Genomic DNA, 21,491 nt, shown 5'->3' with positions numbered 1-21,491 from the left:
TGAACTTGTGCATGTAAAGTTCATCCATAGAAAAAATGCTCAATAGCGGTTGTGGAGAGCCGAAGAGGTGCCCCCCCCAGAGCACTGAGTCCAGCGCCGGGAGACCCGAAGCCCCAGGCGCCCAAAGGGACTCCTTTGGTCCTGGATCCAGGCAGGAGGTCTTCCACATCCCTGGAAGTGTCTCCAGGGTCAGACTAAGGGGGAAGAGGTGCTGTAGAATCCCACAGAGCTGCTCAGCACCACATTCCCACATTTCATGGTCCTGGTGGTGTTATTATAAAAACCTAAGCACACCAGATAATGCTGAGCATTTCCTGACCAGGACCGCGTTCATGCAGGCCAGCTGGACACGTAACCCGATCACATACAAGGAGTGAGTCTGTTCCAGGCTCTAAACTGCTGCCTCAGTCTCACCACTTCCTGTTGCAACAGCAGCTGGACCAGTGAACGGTGAATCAGCTCTGCTGGTTTCCACAGACTTGGTGATAATCGGTGTCTGGAAAGCTACTGAAATTCTCTGTGAGGTTGGTTAGCTTGGACGATTTAAGCTCTGACTGGATGGATCACCATGGGGAGATGCTGTCTGACATCCTCCCCCATCTGACCCCCTGCTGGCCAGAGTGCGATTAGCATTAAGGAGCACAACACCTTCACAATACAAAAATCACACATGTAAAAATATCTCCAACTTGGTATCAATAAGAAAAAAAAACTTTATTAAATCAAAGCTTGAACTCATTCAGAACAAAAAACTTCTCAACTTGTGCAAAGACGCATTTCAAGATTTCAAGGAGCTTAAAATTTGGCAGCAGTGAAAGGAAACTGGTTCTTAATTTCAGAAATCAGGATCGATGCGTTTGCTTCTTTAAGCAGAGAGACGCTCATCGCTTCAACCACTGCTGGAGGAGCAGGAGGAGGTGATCTCGAGCCTCAGACAGCTGTGGAAGATCTTGGCTCCTCGCTGGGTACATGTTGGCGCAGTGAGCCGTCCCTGGATCAAGAAACAAAACTGCATTAATCCCACAGAGGCTCCGCATTCAGGAATCACAGGCTGAGGAGAGTTGAGCTGAATCTGAACATCATTAAGGACAAAGAATGGAAATAAAAAGGAGTCTTAGCTTTGGAGGAAGCTACCATCAATGTTCCTCCCCTTTAACTTTTCCCTCACATAATGACAACAAACATCAACGCTTTTCTCTGGGATTTGATGAGATAAAACACAGAAAGCAGAAAAGGAAAATATGGTTTATTTAAGCAAAAGAACTCTTCTGCCTCGTCACCTAAAGTAGAGTCAATCTGTGGGATTTATTTTCAGCATTTAATCAGGATTAATTGCAACGCTCCCAAGGGATGGTCTGACTGGACCACCGTAACTGTTACTTTGGAGGAGCTCCACAGCTCCGGTTGAAGAGTCTGCCTACTGTGCTGGTATTTGACTCACTATCAGGTTAGTGGTGAAAAGTCTTCAGCGAAGGAAACAGAAGATGCTAAAAACATGATGCAATGATTGAGCCTCTAAACAGCTGAAAGAGGACACCATCATCATGGCTCACCTTTAATAAAGACGGCAGGAAGCTCAGCTGTGATGTCCTGAGTGATTCCCAAAGCGTGCCAGGGGTCGACGGACCCGTTGGGGAACACTATCCTGCTGGAGCGGATGTTATAGCCACCGTAGTACTCGTTGGTCTGGGCCACAGCTTCTGCCACCTCCTCAGCACTGATGTTGTAGAATCTTGCACACTGTTTCACTTGATAACTGCATTTAATTCAGGCAAATACAAGAAATTAAAGAGATCCAGTGTCTGGGAAATCCCGCCGTACTTCTTTAGGCTTCAATGTGTTTTACAGGCATCTATATGAATGACTAACACTAGTAAGTGCATAATGGTGAGCAGGAAGGAAGAGGATGCATGTTTGTTTGTTTTTTTAGATAGAAAGAAAGTATTGATGAAGCAATATTGATTTCATGTAATTCTGAATTCTGCAGCAGGAAAAACCAGGTTGTTCTGAGTTATTAGGAACCAAACAGGCTCATTTTAATCCAAATATCCTACATTCAGTAGCTCCACAGCAGCACTCCAATGAACAGCTGGAAAAAGCCGTCTCCATGGTGACATCAGAGGGGGAACACTGTTGGAGCTAGCTTAGCATGCTATAATGGAAACACGGATGAACATCGTCTTGAATTGGTTTGGGTGGTTGAACCATCAGCCAGTTGAAGCACAGATCTGATGATGTCAAAGCGACAGATCTGATGATGTCACACCGAGAGGCGGGACAAAGGAGCAACGGGAGAGAGGGAAAAAAACACAGAGTCAAAACGCTCTGATGGCAGTTAGCTGCAACCAAACTCTCTAAACTTTGGCTAAAGTAAATGAGCGGAAATGGGGAAAAAAGCAGAGATTATTGGGGGGGACGGTCCCCACCAGGCCAGAGTTGGTGTGGGTGATACCAGTACTTCAGAAAGTTACGCCTGTGGCATAAATTCCTCTGATTCTTCTGTTAAAACCATGAACCTAAAAAACATCTAGAACAGGATGCAGAGCCACATTATTGCCATGAAGCTAGGCTGTGATCGGGGGGGGGGGGGGGGGGGGACCCAGTGGAGACAGCTGTTAGCAGCTGCTATTGTTAGCTTTCACTGAACAACCAAGCAACTCTTCAGATGTGGGAAGAAAATAAAAACACCTTCTCCTCAAAATGCCCATAGCACAATAGAGCTCCAACAGGAGATAACATAAAATGAAAAGTTTAGTTTAACCTTTCCTTTTCAATGAGGAAAGATTAAGCTAAGAAGTGATTCAAAGGTGATATAAACTTTATTAGTAAATACAGAAAAACATAACTAACCCAGAGGAGCAGATCATGACACTTTGATGTCATTTGCTGCATTTAGCTTTCATGAATCCTTAAAACTATACGTCTGTAGGTGGATTTAAGAAAACTGTGAACATTTTTTCCTTCCATTTAATGAATATCTTATATTTTGTTTTGAATTTGCTGCTGCATAAAATACTATTAAGACAAATTACTAACCCTATTTGTGGATTACACAGCAAATGGTAAAGACTTAAAACAGTTATGTATGTTTTTCTCCAACAACAAAACGACTTTCTAAAACCAGAGAGGAATATATGAAACAGTGCATGATGTGAACGTAATTAAAGCCGATTGGGTGAGAATGTGCACTGTACTGAATCATAATCATGACCCTATTAGGCAGAAACACTATGTGCTGCACTTACCCAAGAGGGAAGCCTGTGAATGGCTGGTTTGGGGAGTCTGTGCTCTGGTAGAATCCAAACTCACTGCAGGTCTGGTAGACCCACTGTCTCCCTGACAACAGATAAGCAAAAATAAACACTGCTGCATATTCACTCAGTAAAAACAGAAGAAAAACAGGCAGCAACAACACAGAGAATGTAGTCTGAATATTAGCTTGAATGTTATAATGACCACTGTCCTTTTAGTCATTCAGATTAATGAACAGGAGAAAGCCCACAGGATGGCCTAAACTGACAGGATGGATTCGAAAAGTTATGCCAAAGTACCAGAGTGGCTTTAGGAAATCACAAGCTCTCTCTTTGAAGCTAAGGTAGAGACAGGCCACTAACATCTATCTCTAGGGCTAAGGTAGACAGAAGGCCACTAACATCTAGCCCTAGAGTTAAGGTACACAGAAGGCCACTAACATCTAGCCCTAGAGTTAAGGTACACAGAAGGCCACTAACATCTAGCCCTAGAGTTAAGGTACACAGAAGGCCACTAACATCTAACCCTAGAGCTAAGATAGAGAGAAGGCCACTAACATCTAACCCTAGAGCTAAGATAGAGAGAAGGCCACTAACATCTAACCCTAGAGTTAAGGTAGAGAGAAGGCCATTAACATCTAACCCTAGAGCTAAGTTAGAGAGAAGGCCACTAACATCTAACCCTAGAGCTAAGATAGAGAGAAGGCCACTAACATCTAACCCTAGAGTTAAGGTAGAGAGAAGGCCATTAACATCTAACCCTAGAGCTAAGTTAGAGAGAAGGCCACTAACATCTAACCCTAGAGCTAAGATAGAGAGAAGGCCACTAACATCTAACCCTAGAGCTAAGATAGAGAGAAGGCCACTAACATCTAACCCTAGAGCTAAGATAGAGAGAAGGCCACTAACATCTAACCCTAGAGTTAAGGTAGAGAGAAGGCCACTAACATCTAACCCTAGAGCTAAGATAGAGAGAAGGCCACTAACATCTAACCCTAGAGCTAAGATAGAGAGAAGGCCACTAACATCTAACCCTAGAGCTAAGATAGAGAGAAGGCCACTAACATCTAACCCTAGAGCTAAGATAGAGAGAAGGCCACTAACATCTAACCCTAGAGCTAAGATAGAGAGAAGGCCACTAACATCTAACCCTAGAGCTAAGATAGAGAGAAGGCCACTAACATCTAACCCTAGAGCTAAGATAGAGAGAAGGCCACTAACATCTAACCCTAGAGCTAAGATAGAGAGAAGGCCACTAACATCTAACCCTAGAGTTAAGGTAGAGAGAAGGCCACTAACATCTAACCCTAGAGCTAAGATAGAGAGAAGGCCACTAACATCTAACCCTAGAGCTAAGATAGAGAGAAGGCCACTAACATCTAACCCTAGAGCTAAGATAGAGAGAAGGCCACTAACATCTAACCCTAGAGCTAAGGTAGACAGAAGGCCACTAACATCTAACCCTAGAGCTAAGATAGAGAGAAGGCCACTAACATCTAACCCTAGAGCTAAGATAGAGAGAAGGCCACTAACATCTAACCCTAGAGCTAAGGTAGACAGAAGGCCACTAACATCTAACCCTAGAGCTAAGGCAGAGAGTAGGCCACTAACATCTAACCCTAGAGCTAAGATAGAGAGAAGGCCATTAACATCTAACCCTAGAGCTAAGATAGAGAGAAGGCCACTAACATCTAACCCTAGAGCTAAGATAGAGAGAAGGCCACTAACATCTAACCCTAGAGCTAAGATAGAGAGAAGGCCATTAACATCTAACCCTAGAGCTAAGATAGAGAGAAGGCCACTAACATCTAACCCTAGAGCTAAGGTAGACAGAAGGCCACTAACATCTAACCCTAGAGCTAAGATAGAGAGAAGGCCACTAACATCTAACCCTAGAGCTAAGGTAGAGAGAAGGCCATTAACATCTAACCCTAGAGCTAAGGTAGAGAGAAGGCCACTAACATCTAACCCTAGAGCTAAGGTAGAGAGAAGGCCATTAACATCTAATCCTAGAGCTAAGATAGAGAGAAGGCCACTAACATCTAACCCTAGAGCTAAGATAGAGAGAAGGCCACTAACATCTAACCCTAATACCTCCTCTAGGTAAATCAGATCACAACCTTGCTGAGAGTTTAAGCCACTTTATAAGAGATTACCTGCTTAAAAAGAACTGTAAAAAGATGGTCCCAGGAAGCTGAAGAAGCCCTGCAAGGTCGTTTTGAGGTTACAGACTGAGCTAGCACAGTCAGCCCCATGGAGAGGATATCAATGCAATGACTAAGAGGTGGGGTACACCCTGGATAGCTCGCCTGACCTGTGATGGGTGACTGACTACACAAACTTCTGTGTGACAAAATCTTATTTCCCTTTGGCATTAAAGTATTTATGCACTGAATTGAAAGTATTCCATTAGCTTTCTCTTTCTTTTAGAGCTATGGTCCAGAGTCTAACATTAAAAAAATGTAGAAAAGACAATTAAGTTATTCAGGTGAAGTCTATCCTTCAACATGAGTGAGGAACTCTCCACTCTGACTGTGAAACAGTGAAACAAAAGCTACTCCTTTTAAGATGGGTTTTTACTTTATGACCAACATGCAGGTCTAAATGTCATCTCTTGAGCAATCTCAGATGTTTTTCTACTTTACCCTTCAGGTTTTGCAGCAGCTAACAGTGTTTTCTTATTTTATTCCTGCCTAAAAAAAGACTTTCAGCTACACCCAAGTCTTGGTTCACTTAATTGCTAAAACCACATCCCCACACCCATGTCTTTTGGCTAAAATAACCCTAAATCCTTCCAATTGGACTTTTATGCATCACTTTGGCTGTAGTTAGAACATTTTAATATCACTTTTGTTTTTTCTGCTTCTCATTTTAGAAATCTTCCTCAAGCTCAGACATTCAAAACAGAAAATCACAGACAGTGTATGAAAATAGTTTATTTTAGATTCTTTGGGCAGAATATTGTGGCAGAGAGAGAGAGAGAGGTAGAGAATAGGTCATTAACATCTAACCCTAGAGCTAAGGTAGAGAGAAGGCCACTAACATCTAACCCTAGAGCTAAGGTAGAGAGAAGGCCACTAACATCTAACTTTAGAGCTAAGGTAGAGAGAAGGCAACTAACATCTAACCCTAGAGCTAAGGCAGAGAGAAGGCCACTAACATCTAACCCTAAAGCTAAGGTAGAGAGAAGGCCACTAACATCTAACCCTAGAGCTAGGGTAGAGAGAAGGCCACTAACATCTAACCCTAGAGCTAAGGCAGAGAGAAGGCCACTAACATCTAACCCTAAAGCTAAGGTAGAGAGAAGGCCACTAACATCTAACCCTAGAGCTAAGGCAGAGAGAAGGCCACTAACATCTAACCCTAGAGCTAAGGTAGAGAGTAGGCCACTAACATCTAACCCTAGAGTTAAGGTAGAGAGAAGGCCACTAACATCTAACTCTAGAGCTAAGGTAGAGAGAAGGCCACTAACATCTAACTCTAGAGTTAAGGTAGAGAGAAGGCCACTAATATCTTACTCTAGAGCTAAGGTAGAGAGAAGGCCACTAAAATCTAACTCTAGAGCTAAGGTAGAGAGAAGGCCACTAATATCTTACTCTAGAGCTAAGGTAGAGAGAAGGCCACTAACATTTAACCCTAAAGCTAAGGTAGAGAGAAGGCCACTAACATCTAACCCTAGAGCTAAGGTAGAGAGAAGGCCACTAACATCTAACCCTAAAGCTAAGATAGAGAGAAGGCCACTAACATCTAACCCTAGAGTTAAGGTAGAGAGAAGGCCACTAACATCTAACCCTAGAGCTAAGGCAGAGAGAAGGCCACTAACATCTAACCCTAAAGCTAAGGTAGAGAGAAGGCCACTAACATCTAACCCTAGAGCTAAGGTAGAGAGTAGGCCACTAACATCTAACCCTAGAGCTAAGGTAGAGAGAAGGCCACTAACATCTAACTCTAGAGCTAAGGTAGAGAGAAGGCCACTAACATCTAACCCTAAAGCTAAGGTAGAGAGAAGGCCACTAACATCTAACCCTAGAGTTAAGGTAGAGAGAAGGCCACTAACATCTAACTCTAGAGCTAAGGTAGAGAGAAGGCCACTAACATCTAACCCTAGAGCTAAGGTAGAGAGAAGGCCACTAACATCTAACCCTAAAGCTAAGGTAGAGAGAAGGCAACTAACATCAAACCCTAGAGTTAAGGTAGAGAGAAGGCCACTAACATCTAACTCTAGAGCTAAGGTAGAGAGAAGGCCACTAACATCTAACCCTAGAGCTAAGGTAGAGAGAAGGCCACTAACATCTAACCCTAGAGCTAAGGTAGAGAGAAGGCCATTAACATCTAACCCTAGAGCTAAGATAGAGAGAAGGCCATTAACATCTAACCCTAGAGCTAAGGTAGAGAGAAGGCCATTAACATCTAACCCTAGAGCTAAGGTAGAGAGAAGGCCACTAACATCTAACCCTAGAGCTAAGGTAGAGAGAAGGCCACTAACATCTAACCCTAGAGCTAAGGTAGAGAGAAGGCCACTAACATCTAACCCTAGAGCTAAGATAGAGAGAAGGCCATTAACATCTAACCCTAGAGCTAAGGTAGAGAGTAGGCCACTAACATCTAACCCTAGAGCTAAGTTAGAGAGTAGGCCACTAACATCTAACCCTAGAGCTAAGGCAGAGAGTAGGCCACTAACATCTAACCCTAGAGCTAAGATAGAGAGAAGGCCATTAACATCTAACCCTAGAGCTAAGGTAGAGAGAAGGCCATTAACATCTAACCCTAGAGCTAAGATAGAGAGAAGGCCACTAACATCTAACCCTAGAGCTAAGATAGAGAGAAGGCCATTAACATCTAACCCTAGAGCTAAGGTAGAGAGAAGGCCATTAACATCTAACCCTAGAGCTAAGGTAGAGAGAAGGCCACTAACATCTAACCCTAGAGCTAAGATAGAGAGAAGGCCATTAACATCTAACCCTAGAGCTAAGGTAGAGAGTAGGCCACTAACATCTAACCCTAGAGCTAAGTTAGAGAGTAGGCCACTAACATCTAACCCTAGAGCTAAGGCAGAGAGTAGGCCACTAACATCTAACCCTAGAGCTAAGGTAGAGAGAAGGCCACTAACATCTAACCCTAGAGCTAAGGTAGAGAGAAGGCCACTAACATCTAACCCTAGAGCTAAGGCAGAGAGTAGGCCACTAACATCTAACCCTAGAGCTAAGGTAGAGAGAAGGCCACTAACATCTAACCCTAGAGCTAAGGTAGAGAGTAGGCCACTAACATCTAACCCTAGAGCTAAGGTAGAGAGAAGGCCACTAACATCTAACCCTAGAGCTAAGGTAGAGAGAAGGCCACTAACATCTAACCCTAGAGCTAAGGCAGAGAGAAGGCCACTAACATCTAACCCTAGAGCTAAGGTAGAGAGAAGGCCACTAACATCTAACCCTAGAGCTAAGGTAGAGAGAAGGCCACTAACATCTAACCCTAGAGCTAAGGTAGAGAGAAGGCCACTAACATCTAACCCTAGAGCTAAGGCAGAGAGTAGGCCACTAACATCTAACCCTAGAGCTAAGGTAGAGAGTAGGCCACTAACATCTAACCCTAGAGCTAAGTTAGAGAGTAGGCCACTAACATCTAACCCTAGAGCTAAGTTAGAGAGTAGGCCACTAACATCTAACCCTAGAGCTAAGGTAGAGAGTAGGCCACTAACATCTAACCCTAGAGCTAAGGTAGAGAGTCGGTCATTAAAAGAATATGTTTGCAACATTTCTTGCCAACAAGCATAAAGGTTGTCAGGGTAAGGTAACAGTCAATCATCTTTGTCTCTAAATGTGCAAAGCAGGAAGAGAAATGTTCAGAAAAGTTCCGACCTTCCGACAGTAATCAGACTTTCATTTGAAAAAAAAAAAAGAAATAACTCGCTGTGAGAAAGTTCCAATAAGATACATAAATGTTTTAATGTGATGTAATATGAGTATTAAAGTGTAGGTCTCAGTAAACCCACCTCCCTCCGCAGCCGGCCCATCCCAGGACGTGTTGGTCATGTCTCTGACGTAGTTATTGAAGCTGCTGTCCAGGCATTTCATAGAGAAGGTGTCCATCATGAGGCGGGCCACAGCAACATAGCGGCTGTAAGGATCTCCCATCGAGGTGTTTCCCATTACGCCGCACAGCACCTTGATGGTTACATTGGTGCCTTGAACCCCCTGAGGTAAAACAGTGCAGGTGGACAGAGAGAGTCGGTTGGTTAATATCAATACTTACTTCAAACGTCGTAGTAAAGTTCCAACAGGGCGGATGATGGAAATATTTGGAGTGAAATCTGTCTGCTTTCCTGAAGGAGGCGCTGGTTAGAGAGATGAGCACAGGAGCAGGAAGCTGCAGCATCTGATTAAACCACCGTCCGATGTTAAAGATTTATGTCCAGAGCTCTACTGGACCATCCAGAAAGTATTCACAGCGCTGAAATTTTCCCATTCCGTTCTGTTCCAGCCTTATTCCAAATGGGACTAAATACATGTCTGTCCTCTAGATCAAACAAGCAGCAGCCCATAATGGTCCACGGAGAAAAAAACTAAAAGTCTTCACAGCTTTGGTTTAAAGCCGATCTTATCCAGCCTGGTCTCTCTGAACCTGATGCCTCAAGTAGACGGTTCTTCTCTGCACAACATCTCAGCGCCATTAGAGAGACGTCTGTGCAGCCATTTTAGATCAATTTGGACGTTTAATTGGACCAAAGCCCGGGTTCTGGCTCGGTCCCTCCGGAATATTCCCAGAGGTGTTCTGATCCATTCTTTGGCTCAGTCACTCTGAGGTACAGAGGTTTCCATCTAGGAGGTCTCTGTTCATTGCTCTATTCCTCTTATTCTGACAGTTTTTGATGCTGACAAAACATCCCATAGCATGATGCTGCCACCACCGTGCTTCCCTGAAGGGATGAGCTGCTGATTACAGCTGGATGGTTTCCTCCAAACATGATGCCTGATATTCACACCAAGAAGTTCCATCTTTTTTTCAGGTCCTCCTATCGTCCAGCTGGTTCCAACTTTCTGCTAGTGAAAAGTGGAGGAGGCCAGCGGCCTCGTTTGGATCTTCAGTGCAGCAGAGATGTTTATACCAACAGTTCCTCTGACCCCGTGCTTGCTGTTTGCTCTCTGACATCAGCGTCTGATGTGGGACCTTTTATAGACAGCTGGTCTGGGTCCACTCAGCCGTTTCCCGTTAGGTTGTAGAAACATCTGAAGAATGATCCTTGGAAGCCAGATGGAGCTCAGCTTCACTTGCTGCTTCATGGTAAAGGGTATGAAAAGTTATGTTTGGGACAACCTCCTCAACGTTTTATTCCTCATCATCATCATCATCGTCATCATCATCATCATCATCAATAGGATAGAGGAGGAGAATCTAGAGGAAACAGGTTAATTTAATGGTGTTAGATGCAGGAATTTGCTCAGCAACCAAAGGGTTGTCGGTTCCAGCCCTGGTTCCAGCTTTCAGTGTCGCTGTGTCTTAGGGCAACATAGCTGAGCCTCATTGCCTACTGTGGTCGGAGGGCAGCGTGGCTTTGCTGCAACTTGCCAGCGTCAGCTTGTGATTGAGTGGAGTACATGAAAGGCCGAAGGAGGAACAGAAGACATTTCTCCCGTCTTCTCTTCAGTCCTTCTAAAGTAGGACTGAGGATTTCCCGCCTACTGACCGGCATGGATGGATGGTCCATGCTGGCTGCAGTGAGAAGGTCAGAGTTTCACTCTGGTTGGAAATAATGAGACTAAACTGAGAACAGATTTAAAAAAAAAGTCTTTTTTTTCATCGTCATGGAAACAGGAGGTGCTGGTAAATCTTCTAGAAGCTACAGACCATAATAAGCTGCGGTGGAGCGATAACCCATTGATCAGGTTACGCCTCCTTTTTCCACACATTCCTCAGAAGAACCTAAAACCCGGTGGCCCGCTCCACGTCCCGCCTGCTGTGCCGGGAAGCTGCGCCTGTCAGGCGACGCTGTGGGCTCCACGCCCCACTGCTCCTCATTTCTTCACAGGCGTCTCTTTGGCTCAGAGCCACAGGAAACCAGAGAGACCAAAGAGTCTTTGTTGCTTTTTCACATCGGCTTATTGGTAACCGGACTCACGTCTCACTGAGGCGGCAAGGGGACAGAGAGGCGATGGAAGGGGAGAAAAGATGGGGGGGTGAGGAAAACCCTCAGAGGAGGAAACTGGCAGTCTGAACATTCACTGAAACCTGACATAGAAACGGGGGAGACGTTTCCCAGAGCTTTGCTCAGCATCTGAACCAAGATAAAGAGGGGTTTAAGACACTTAGACAGGTATGGGGCATTGCAGGCCAACAATTCCCTCTAACGACCCCCCCTTTCAGAGACATAGACAGGTATGGGGCATTGCAGGCTAACAAAGAAGCCTAACGACCCCCATTCCAAAGGGGGGGACCCGTTCATCCGTTTCTATTTGCATGTTTTCTAAACTAAAACCAGGCTTTGTTGGGCTGCTGGATAAAACCTGGAACTAAACGCTATTTCTGACATTTTGGATTGAAAAATCTTCCTGGATGGAAGAGAAACGTCTTCAGACTTGGAAACAAAGTCCAGAGGGTTGATTTTAGATTTTCTTTTGGAAAAACCATGATAAGCTTATCAAGGCCACAGCTTCCAGGACACCAAGGCTGCTCTGTTATGGCTGCATCTTCTCTGAGGACCATTAACTGAGAACAGCTGCAGCGTTTAGCAGAGAGGCCCCTGGGCTCCTGAGGGCCAGAAGAGCTGCCATATGCTGCAGGAATCACTGGCAGCTGAAATGGGATCATCTAAAACCAACTAAATTACAGAAATTAAATCTCTATGATTCATCTTTGTTCATTTTTGGTATTTCTCTGCGAGACGTTCAGAGGTCAGTGACTCTTCCAGCTGCTGCCAACAGTCCAAGGTGTCAAAGTTGGAAGATATGAGATTAGTTCCTGATTAGGTTTAGTTCCTGGGCTGGGCAGAGCTCCATGAAGTGCATGGATCCACACACAGTGTGGGAGAGGAGGGCCTTTCCCAGGAGCCAATCAGCTGCTGGACTAGAACCTGTTAATAATGTTCTGATCACCATCAGAACCCGTACGCCACCAGGACCCAGAGCCCAGCAGGTTAGACTGCAGCTGCCCCCCCCAGAACGTCCCCTCTGGAGCACAACAAAACCAGCTTCTTCTCCACATGGACCAGAACCATCAGCGCCTCAGGTGCATAAACGTTGCTATGGAAACAGCTATCCTCCATGTTTCTGCCATCAGCGTCCAGGAAATCCACTGCTTGGTTAAATGACACAGATCAACCAAAACAGTTCAGAATCAGGAGAAAACTCTGAATTTCACCTCGAATCCTCGGTTGTCTTCGTTATATTGGACAACGTCCATGAAGTTCCCAGCCAGGGTTTCCAGGAAGTAGGCGGAGTCAGACTCTGACTGGATCTGCAGCGGGGAACACAATCTGAGGAGGGGAAAGGAGAGACGGGAGCAGAGGAGGGAAGGGGGGGGGCAGAGGAGGAAGGAAGGAGGGGGGAAGAGAAGAAGGGGGAGCATAGGAGGAGGGAAGGGGGGGGAGCAGAGGAGGAGAGAAGGAGGGGGAGCAGAGAAGGAGGGGGAGCAGAGAAGGAGGGGGAGCAGGAAGAGGAGGGAAGGAGGGGGGAGAGATGGAGGGGGGGAGAGAAGGAGGGGGAGCAGAGAAGGAGGGGGAGCAGAGAAGGAGGGGGAGCAGAGGAGGAGAGGGAGCAGGAAGAGGAGGGAAGGAGGGGGAGCAGAGGAGGAGAGGGAGCAGAGGAGGGAAGGAGGGGGGAGAGAAGGAGGGGGAGCAGGAAGAGGAGGGAAGGAGAAAATGCAGTAAACGTGGTTTTTCAGACTCCTCCTTCTGTGACCTCCTCTAATGGCCGCAGTCACTGAGCTGCAGGAAGCCGGACGCTTCATGAACAGAACGTTCATCTAGTGAACGGATCCGTCTCCATCATAAGTCTGGAAGCTTCCACTGAAACGGTAGATTTAGTTTCTATGGAGACTAAAATCCCGTCTGGACAAGGAACAGGAAGCTGGACACGTCTGCATCATCTTCTCCTCTTCCCATGACGGCTGAGCTAACACGCTTTATATGACCTCAGGTCTGACCTCAGTCACTAAAACAGAGGAGACGGTGGTTAGAGCGCGATGGCAGACGGACAGCGAGCTCCTGGCGGGAATATGGAGGATAGAAGGCGGGGATAATCATCTGCAGCCTGCAGACCGTGACCTAACCTGGCAGTTAACCACTGGGCTGAACCGCCACAGAGATCAGGTATGGACAAGGTTCAACCCGAACCTGAACGCTCGGGCTGTTCTGAACGTACAACATGACCCCTAACGCCTAACCACTAGCTCCTAACCACTAACTGCTAACCCCTAATCGCTAACCCCTGACCACTAACCCCTGACCCCTAACTGTTAACCCCTAGCCCCTAACCACTAACTGCTAACCCCTAATCACTAACCCCTGACCACTAACCCCTGACCCCTAACTGTTAACCCCTAGCCCCTAACAGCTAATTCCTAACTGCTAACTCCTGTCCCCTATCCCCTAACCACTAACTCCTGTCCCCTAGCCTCTAACCGCTAATTCCTAACTGCTAACTCCTGTCCCCTAGCCTCTAACCGCTAATTCCTAACTGCTAACTCCTGTCCCCTAGCCTCTAACTCCTGTCCCCTAGCCCCTAACTCCTGTCCTGTCCCCTAGCCCCTAACCGAGTACCAATATGGCGGCTGGTGACTTCACTGCAGCCCGTACTACCAACAGCCTATCAGCAATCCAGTGAATAAATAGAGATCAGTGCAGTGATTATCTTACCCAAGAGTCAGTTAACTGAGTTCACTATGAAGTTCACTATATAGTGATGGAGGGGTCAGAGGTCAGGGAGCATCTTAAGCATTCATCCTTCCCACACAGATCTACCTCATCTAGATCTATGAGCCTCCTCAGCATGTTTGGATAGTTTAAACTCAGCTAACCCATCAAGGCGACGTTAATAACCTGTGAAAGATTCATCTTTCATCAAAAGTCGGGATTAGAATGAAGATTATTTGTATAAATCATCCAAAGCATCAAACTACTGGAAGCTCTTCTTCTCCTTCAGACCTACAGAGATAAAAATGTGAAGAGAAGGAAGCTGCGAGTCCTTCCAACAGTCAGTTAACCGCTGAGATGATGTGAGACAAGCATGGCGACGAACACAGCAGCTCTACGTGATTGGTCTGCTTACATTCCAGCAGCATGATGTCAGCATGAGAGGAAAACGTGACAGAAACAGAGCAGGTGAAGCTGCTTCAGACCCAACATGCTAAAAGGTTTTACTTGAAGTCTTTGGTGATGTTTTCAAAGGTTTTGGGGTCCTTCAGACGTTCCGCCAGGGCATCTGAAGCCTGTTTCACCAACACGGGGCAATCTGCACTTTCTGAGGCCAGCGAACGCCACACCACCTCCAGGTACTCTGAAAAGCAGAGAGAAGGGAATCATTGCTGGCATCCAGGCCCAACTGAAAGGCTCCAGGGAGGGACGATCTGAGCAGCTTCCTCTAAGCTCCAGACCAGGAGGGAAATCTACAACCATGGAAGTGTGGAGGTCAAAGGGCAGACGGACGACTCAGCACCAGCGTCTGAAGCCAACTGTGGAACAAGTCAGCCTGAACATCGATGCGCTTCCTTCAGGCCACAGTGAGTCAGAGGCGGCGGCGTGTGGCTGGGAGCAGGTCTATGCAGGAGGAAACCAGCAGCTGAAGCTCCGCCCACTGGCTGAGCCTAACATGAACCCCCAACGATCCGACTCCCATCAGGTGACTGCTGCAGAGACGTCTGATCCATGATGAAGACTGAGGAAGAGGAGGAGGAGAAGCAGCAGCTACGCTCCACTGAGCTCCGTGGAGCGGCCTTTAGCTGATGGACTTAAACCGTTAACTGAGGCATAGAGCTGGGGCCCTGAGCAAGACCCTTAACCCCACACTGCCCCCCGGGCGCCGCACCATGGCAGCCCACCGCTCCCCGGGCGCCGCACCATGGCAGCCCAATGCTCCCCGGGCGCCGCACCATGGCAGCCCACCGCTCCCAGGGCGCCGCACCATGGCAGCCCACTGCTCCCCGGGCGCCACACTGCCCCCCAGGCATCGCACCATGGCAGCCCACCGCTCCCCGGGCGCCGCACCACGGCAGCCCACTGCTCCCCAGGCGCCGCACCATGGCAGCCCGCTGCTCCCTGGGCGCCACACTGCCCCCGAAGCACCGCACGATGGCAGCCCACTGCTCCCTGGGCGCCGCACCATGGCAGCCCGCTGCTCCCTGGGCGCCACACTGCCCCCGAAGCACCGCACCATGGCAGCCCACCGCTCCCCGGGCGCCGCACCATGGCAGCCCGCTGCTCCCTGGGCGCCACACTGCCCCCGAAGCACCGCACCATGGCAGCCCGCTGCTCCCTGGGCGCCGCACCATGGCAGCCCGCTGCTCCCTGGGCGCCACACTGCCCCTGAAGCACCGCACCATGGCAGCCCACCGCTCCCCGGGGTCGCACCATGGCAGCCCACTGCTCCCCAGGCGCCGCACCATGGCAGCCCGCTGCTCCCTGGGCGCCACACTGCCCCCGAAGCACCGCACCATGGCAGCCCGCTGCTCCCTGGGCGCCACACTGCCCCCGAAGCACCGCACGATGGCAGCCCACTGCTCCCCGGGCGCCGCACCACGGCAGCCCACTGCTCCCCAGGCGCCGCACCATGGCAGCCCGCTGCTCCCTGGGCGCCACACTGCCCCCGAAGCACCGCACCATGGCAGCCCGCTGCTCCCTGGGCGCCGCACCATGGCAGCCCGCTGCTCCCTGGGCGCCACACTGCCCCCGAAGCACCGCACCATGGCAGCCCACCGCTCCCCGGGCGCCGCACCATGGCAGCCCGCTGCTCCCTGGGCGCCACACTGCCCCCGAAGCACCGCACCATGGCAGCCCGCTGCTCCCTGGGCGCCGCACCATGGCAGCCCGCTGCTCCCTGGGCGCCACACTGCCCCTGAAGCACCGCACCATGGCAGCCCACCGCTCCCCGGGGTCGCACCATGGCAGCCCACTGCTCCCCAGGCGCCGCACCATGGCAGCCCACCGCTCCCCCGGGCGCCTCACCACGGCAGCCCGCTGCTCCCTGGGCGCCGCACCATGGCAGCCCGCTGCTCCCTGGGCGCCGCACCATGGCAGCCCGCTGCTCCCTGGGCGCCGCACTGCCCCTGAAGCACCGCACCATGGCAGCCCACCGCTCCCCGGGGTCGCACCATGGCAGCCCACTGCTCCCTGGGCGCCTCACCACGGCAGCCCGCTGCTCCCTGGGCGCCTCACCACGGCAGCCCGCTGCTCCCTGGGCGCCTCACCATGGCAGCCCACTGCTCCCTGGGCGCCTCACCACGGCAGCCCGCTGCTCCCTGGGCGCCTCACCACGGCAGCCCGCTGCTCCCTGGGCGCCTCACCATGGCAGCCCGCTGCTCCCTGGGCGCCTCACCACGGCAGCCCGCTGCTCCCTGGGCGCCTCACCACGGCAGCCCGCTGCTCCCTGGGCGCCTCACCACGGCAGCCCGCTGCTCCCTGGGCGCCGCACCATGGCAGCCCGCTGCTCCCTGGGCGCCACACTGCCCCTGAAGCACCGCACCATGGCAGCCCACCGCTCCCCGGGGTCGCACCATGGCAGCCCACTGCTCCCCAGGCGCCGCACCATGGCAGCCCACCGCTCCCCGGGCGCCGCACCATGGCAGCCCGCTGCTCCCTGGGCGCCACACTGCCCCCGAAGCACCGCACCATGGCAGCCCGCTGCTCCCCGGTCGCCGTACCATGGCAGCCCACCGCTCCCCGGGCGCCACACTGCCCCCCAGGCACCGCACCACGGCAGCCCACTGCACCCCGGGCGCCGCACCATGGCAGCCCGCTGCTCCCTGGAAGCTGCACTGCTCCCCGGGCGCCGCACCACGGCAGCCCACCGCTCCCCGGGGGAATGGGTTAAATGCTGAGATAATTCTGTTGCTCTGTACTGGTAATAGTGGAGTGAGAATAAAATGTGGGAAAAATAAATAAATAAATAAGAGGAAGCAGTTAACCCCCCACCCCCCACCCCACCCCCCCCGTCTCACCTCCACCCCCCTGGCCTCCTGTATGCCCCCCCTCCTACCTGGGAAGTTGACTGTGGCCAACAGTGGTGCGCTCGTGGCCACGGCAGCATGAACCAAGTGGGGGAACTTCAGCCTGAACCAAGCAGCCAGGGACCCCGGGTACGACCCCCCGAACGCCACCCACTTCCTGTTGCTCAGCCCCAGGCTGTCCGCCATCACTGTACGGAAGTGGGCCAGGTCAGCCAGAGCTTGGCGGCTGCTGAGGAAGCGCAGACTGGACGTGCTGAGGTCCCTGAATGGATGAAAGGGGAGAAAGTCAACCATTTAAGGAGGAGAAGACATGTTTGTTTAACACTTCCTGAGTTCCTTTCAAAATAAAAGCTTTGATTGGCCCTGGGTCCATCATCGTAGCACAGCAGGGCTTCCCAGTATGAACCAGTTTACAGAACAGAGATGTTAACCATCAGATTATGGTTCGATGTTCCTGAAACTGAGTCAAGCAGGCATCAGGCTCAATGCAGGACTGCCCCTAGTGGTACAGCTTAGAAACTACATGTTTACAAGTTTAACTCTAAAATCATTTTGTAATTAATCCCAGTTAGAATCTGAACATGGACGCCCGTCGTTTAAACGGGGCTGTAAAGACATAGAAGCTGCAGCATAAAAATGATAAAGGATTTAAAATCTTCCATAAAGTTGGAAATGAAGCTCAGATGTTTGCAGCCAGCAGAACTAAATAACTGCAGAGATGCATCACCAGTCATGGTTCCCTCCTCCTACCGCCATCTTTCCCTGTAATTATTCACTAACCTCTGAGTCAACGAAGCCTCATGATACTCCGTCACATCAGGCGCTTCTATACCTGGAATCATTTCTTCTAAAATCCTTTCAACAAAGTTTTTTGGTCCTGAAAGCTTTAAAATGATTTAATCTTTCATTGTAGAAGCAGAATCTAGCTGCCACCTTTGATTAGCTTGAGAATGGAAGAGAAAACGTTTCTGCTAAGTGGATAAATAAAGCAGAGAAAAACATGAGGAGCAGAGAAATGATTCCCTCAAAGATTTCATTACCAGAACAAATATACTGACATCAAACTTCTGATTTTATTCTCTCTCCAGAGCAAGAAAAGAACAAATGCTGCCATCTGGCCTGGATTCATACTTCAGAAAATGAGCAATCTCCTGTCCAGGGGTGATGCTGAGAAACTAGTCCATGCATTTGTTACTTCAAGGCTGGACTATTGTAATTCTTTACTATCAGGAAGTCCACAAACTGTAGTTAAAAGCCTTCAGCTGATCCAAAATGCTGCAGCCAGAGTTCTGATGAAAATGAAAAAGAGAGATCATATCTCTCCTATCCTGGCTTCTCTTCATTGGCTTCCTGTTAAATCCAGAATAGAATTTAAAATCCTTCTTCTCACATATAAAGCCTTAAATGGCCAAGCTCCATCTGATATCAGAGATCTGATTGTTCCTTATGTTCCTAACAGAGCACTTCGCTCTCAATCTGCAGGTTTACTAGTGGTTCCTAGAACTTCTAAAAGTAGAATGGGAGGCAGATCTTTTAGTTCTCAGGCTCCTCTCCTGTGGAACCAACTACCAGTTTTAGTCCGTGAGGCAGACACCCTGTCTAAAAACTTTCCTTTTTGATAAAGCTTCTAGTTAGAGTGGCTCAGGTTATCCTGAGCTATTTCTATAGTTCTGCTGCTATAGGCTTAGACTGCTGGAGGACATAGGGACCCCTTTTTCATCATTCTGCTTCATTCTATCTCTATTCTCCCACTCTGCAGAATCTGTTAGTTCAATCTCTAACGTTCTGCTCTCTCTGCTTTTTCTCATAGTAGCTTCATCTGGTCTGTTCCTGTTTGGCTGTGACTCCATCCTGGAGAGAAATATCAGCTGTGCTGCTGCCATCAACACCTTTGTTTCTAGATGTTGGAGCTTGGCCTGTTTTCCAGTGTAGTCCTGTTTCTCTGACTGTGACTAACTGGATGTGCTCTCTTCATCCTCTGACATGGGAGCTGGCTCGGAGCTCGTCTGCCTGGCTGTGTGTTTCCTGGACGGGGCCGCCTGTGGAGCTGGTTGACAGTTGCCTTTTGTATCTATGCTTCTTTTTCTATGTCTGCTTCTGTCTCCTTGAACCCCAGTGGGCCTCAGCAGATGGCCGCTCACACTGAGCCTGGTTCTGCTGGAGGTTTCTTCCTGTTCAAAGGGAGTTTTTCCTCTCCACTGTCGCTACAAGCATGCTTAATGTGAGGGATTGCTGAATACTATCCTGGTTTAGATTCTCAGTCATCCAGGTCAAAGTCATTCCAAGAAAGTTAAAAAACAATCGACTGGACTCGTTTTTTTTTAACTTTCTTGGGAGGATTGTCTGAAGAATCAAGGACTGAATCCAGACAAATGTCATCAACTCCAGTTCATCCAGGAGGATCATTTCCTGCAGGTAATTAACTTAAAATGATCTCAGGAAAACAACCTGAGATGATGTGCTGTAAAATACAGCCATAGAAATAAAGTGAATAGAGAAGCAGTGAATGGGAATCCATCCATCCTGAACTGGTGTGATAGATCTACACGCAGCAGAGGAGACATTTCTATATTTCTATGTTTAGCAAATAGTGTCTCCAGGCGAATCATCTGGACCAGAGGTTACCGACCTTTTGAAGACTAAGAGTCATAGAAAGGACTACTGACCTTTGACCTTTGATTCAATGTTTCTTTTAAATATTGTTATTTTAAATCTCTATAGATGCTGGCGTGATTGAAAAAGCAGCAACATTTCAAACTTAGCCCTCTGGGGAGCTGTGCTGTCGGCCCCCCAGGCGGTTCCAGGGGGCCCCTTGATGCCCACGGGCACCGTGTAGGCGACCCCTGGAACCTGAACATTAACCATTGGCCTACGTCGTGGGGTGACTCTTCCCGTAGAAACGGTGCTCCAGCAGGAAGCAGAGGGCTCCCACTTCCTTAGCGTAGGTGAGCCAGGTGCCTTCCTTCATCCATGCGGGGTTAGCAGGGCCCTCCCCACCAATCATCAGAAACACGGGGCCTCCAGGCTGGTAGAAGGCATCGTTAGTGAAGTATCTCTGTGAGAGAAAACATGGAGATAGATGAAAACAGAGCCAAGCCAAACTATCGGCACCCGTTCAGCTCCTGGTTGGTCCGGTCCCTCCAGAGGCGTGGGAAGGACGTGGACGCAGCACTATTTACACAAATAAACATCAGAAAAGCATGAGGTGCGTTTTTCAGCCACGCCAGGCTCCAACTTTTCTGCTTTTTTCAGAGGTTTGGACTTCGATAGATTCTAGTCTATTATTGGACAGGGAGCTGCTGTGGACTGGACCACATGTTCATCTACTCTGCTTGGGCTCCATGCCCCGCTCTGGGGTCTACGGCGCCCTCCAACAGTAACTCACTCCATCAAATCAGACCACAGCATGAAGCTGCCACCACCATGTTTCACTGTGAGAGTGATTTCAGGGGACAGTTAATATTCAGTTTGTATGAAGTTACAACTTATGACAAACCGCTGAGGCTTCACAATATACTGAAATAAAGTGAATCAGTTCACTAATCAGATCATTTCTGAAAGATTATCATTTGGTAAAATTGTTGGAAGTTTTACTTCCTTTCATCCAAACCCAACTTCTTCCAAGGTGTGAATACTTCTGGAAGTAGTGAGTGGAAGCTCTACAGATACACCTGACAGCCCTCTGACTGCTCAACACTTACCTGCTTCCACACTCTGCTGTCTGCCCCGTTGAAGTGATCCAGTCTCTGAGTGAACCACAGCTCCTCAGACTCAGCCCCCTGGGGGGGATCATGCAGCACATTCCCTCTCCTGAATCCCTGGAAGCGACCTGCTGCCACAGCAAGCAGGCTGAGCGCAGCCACACACCGAAGAGCCATGATGGATCCACAGCAACAGCCTGAAGCATGTGACCCGTTCAAGTCCAGTCACATGAATAGCTACAGGATACTTCATGGACCGCCCAAATCCATAGGAATTATCAGCTGTTATATCATATATCATAAATGTTATATGTGAGAATGTTATAAATGCGGTTATATCATAAATGTTTGAAAAAAACGAGAAAAACTTTTAACTCTCCGTCTTTAA

The 21,491-nt window shown here is 48.9% G+C and overlaps 1 protein-coding gene across 1 annotated transcript; it reads right to left on the bottom strand.

Moving 5' to 3' along the window:
• Positions 1-689: 689 nt before the first annotated feature.
• On the bottom strand, positions 690-21,323 carry prss16 (serine protease 16). The gene is made up of 9 exons (XM_038273122.1): positions 21,104-21,323; positions 20,276-20,457; positions 17,432-17,664; positions 14,602-14,737; positions 12,603-12,717; positions 9,241-9,442; positions 3,246-3,336; positions 1,554-1,756; positions 690-991 (listed from the first exon to the last, which is right to left on the bottom strand). Exons 1-9 carry the CDS (start codon positions 21,278-21,280, stop codon positions 882-884), a joined length of 1,449 nt encoding a protein of 482 aa, XP_038129050.1. The 5' UTR covers positions 21,281-21,323; the 3' UTR covers positions 690-881.
• Between the last annotated feature and the right edge of the window lie 168 nt (positions 21,324-21,491).

The sequence above is a fragment of the Cyprinodon tularosa genome, unplaced genomic scaffold, assembly GCF_016077235.1.
Source record: "Cyprinodon tularosa strain WSP-4 unplaced genomic scaffold, ASM1607723v1 ctg859, whole genome shotgun sequence".
Taxonomy (NCBI): domain Eukaryota; kingdom Metazoa; phylum Chordata; class Actinopteri; order Cyprinodontiformes; family Cyprinodontidae; genus Cyprinodon; species Cyprinodon tularosa.
The sequence above is the reverse complement of the archived record's forward strand: the minus strand, read 5'-3'. Positions and strand labels throughout refer to the sequence as shown.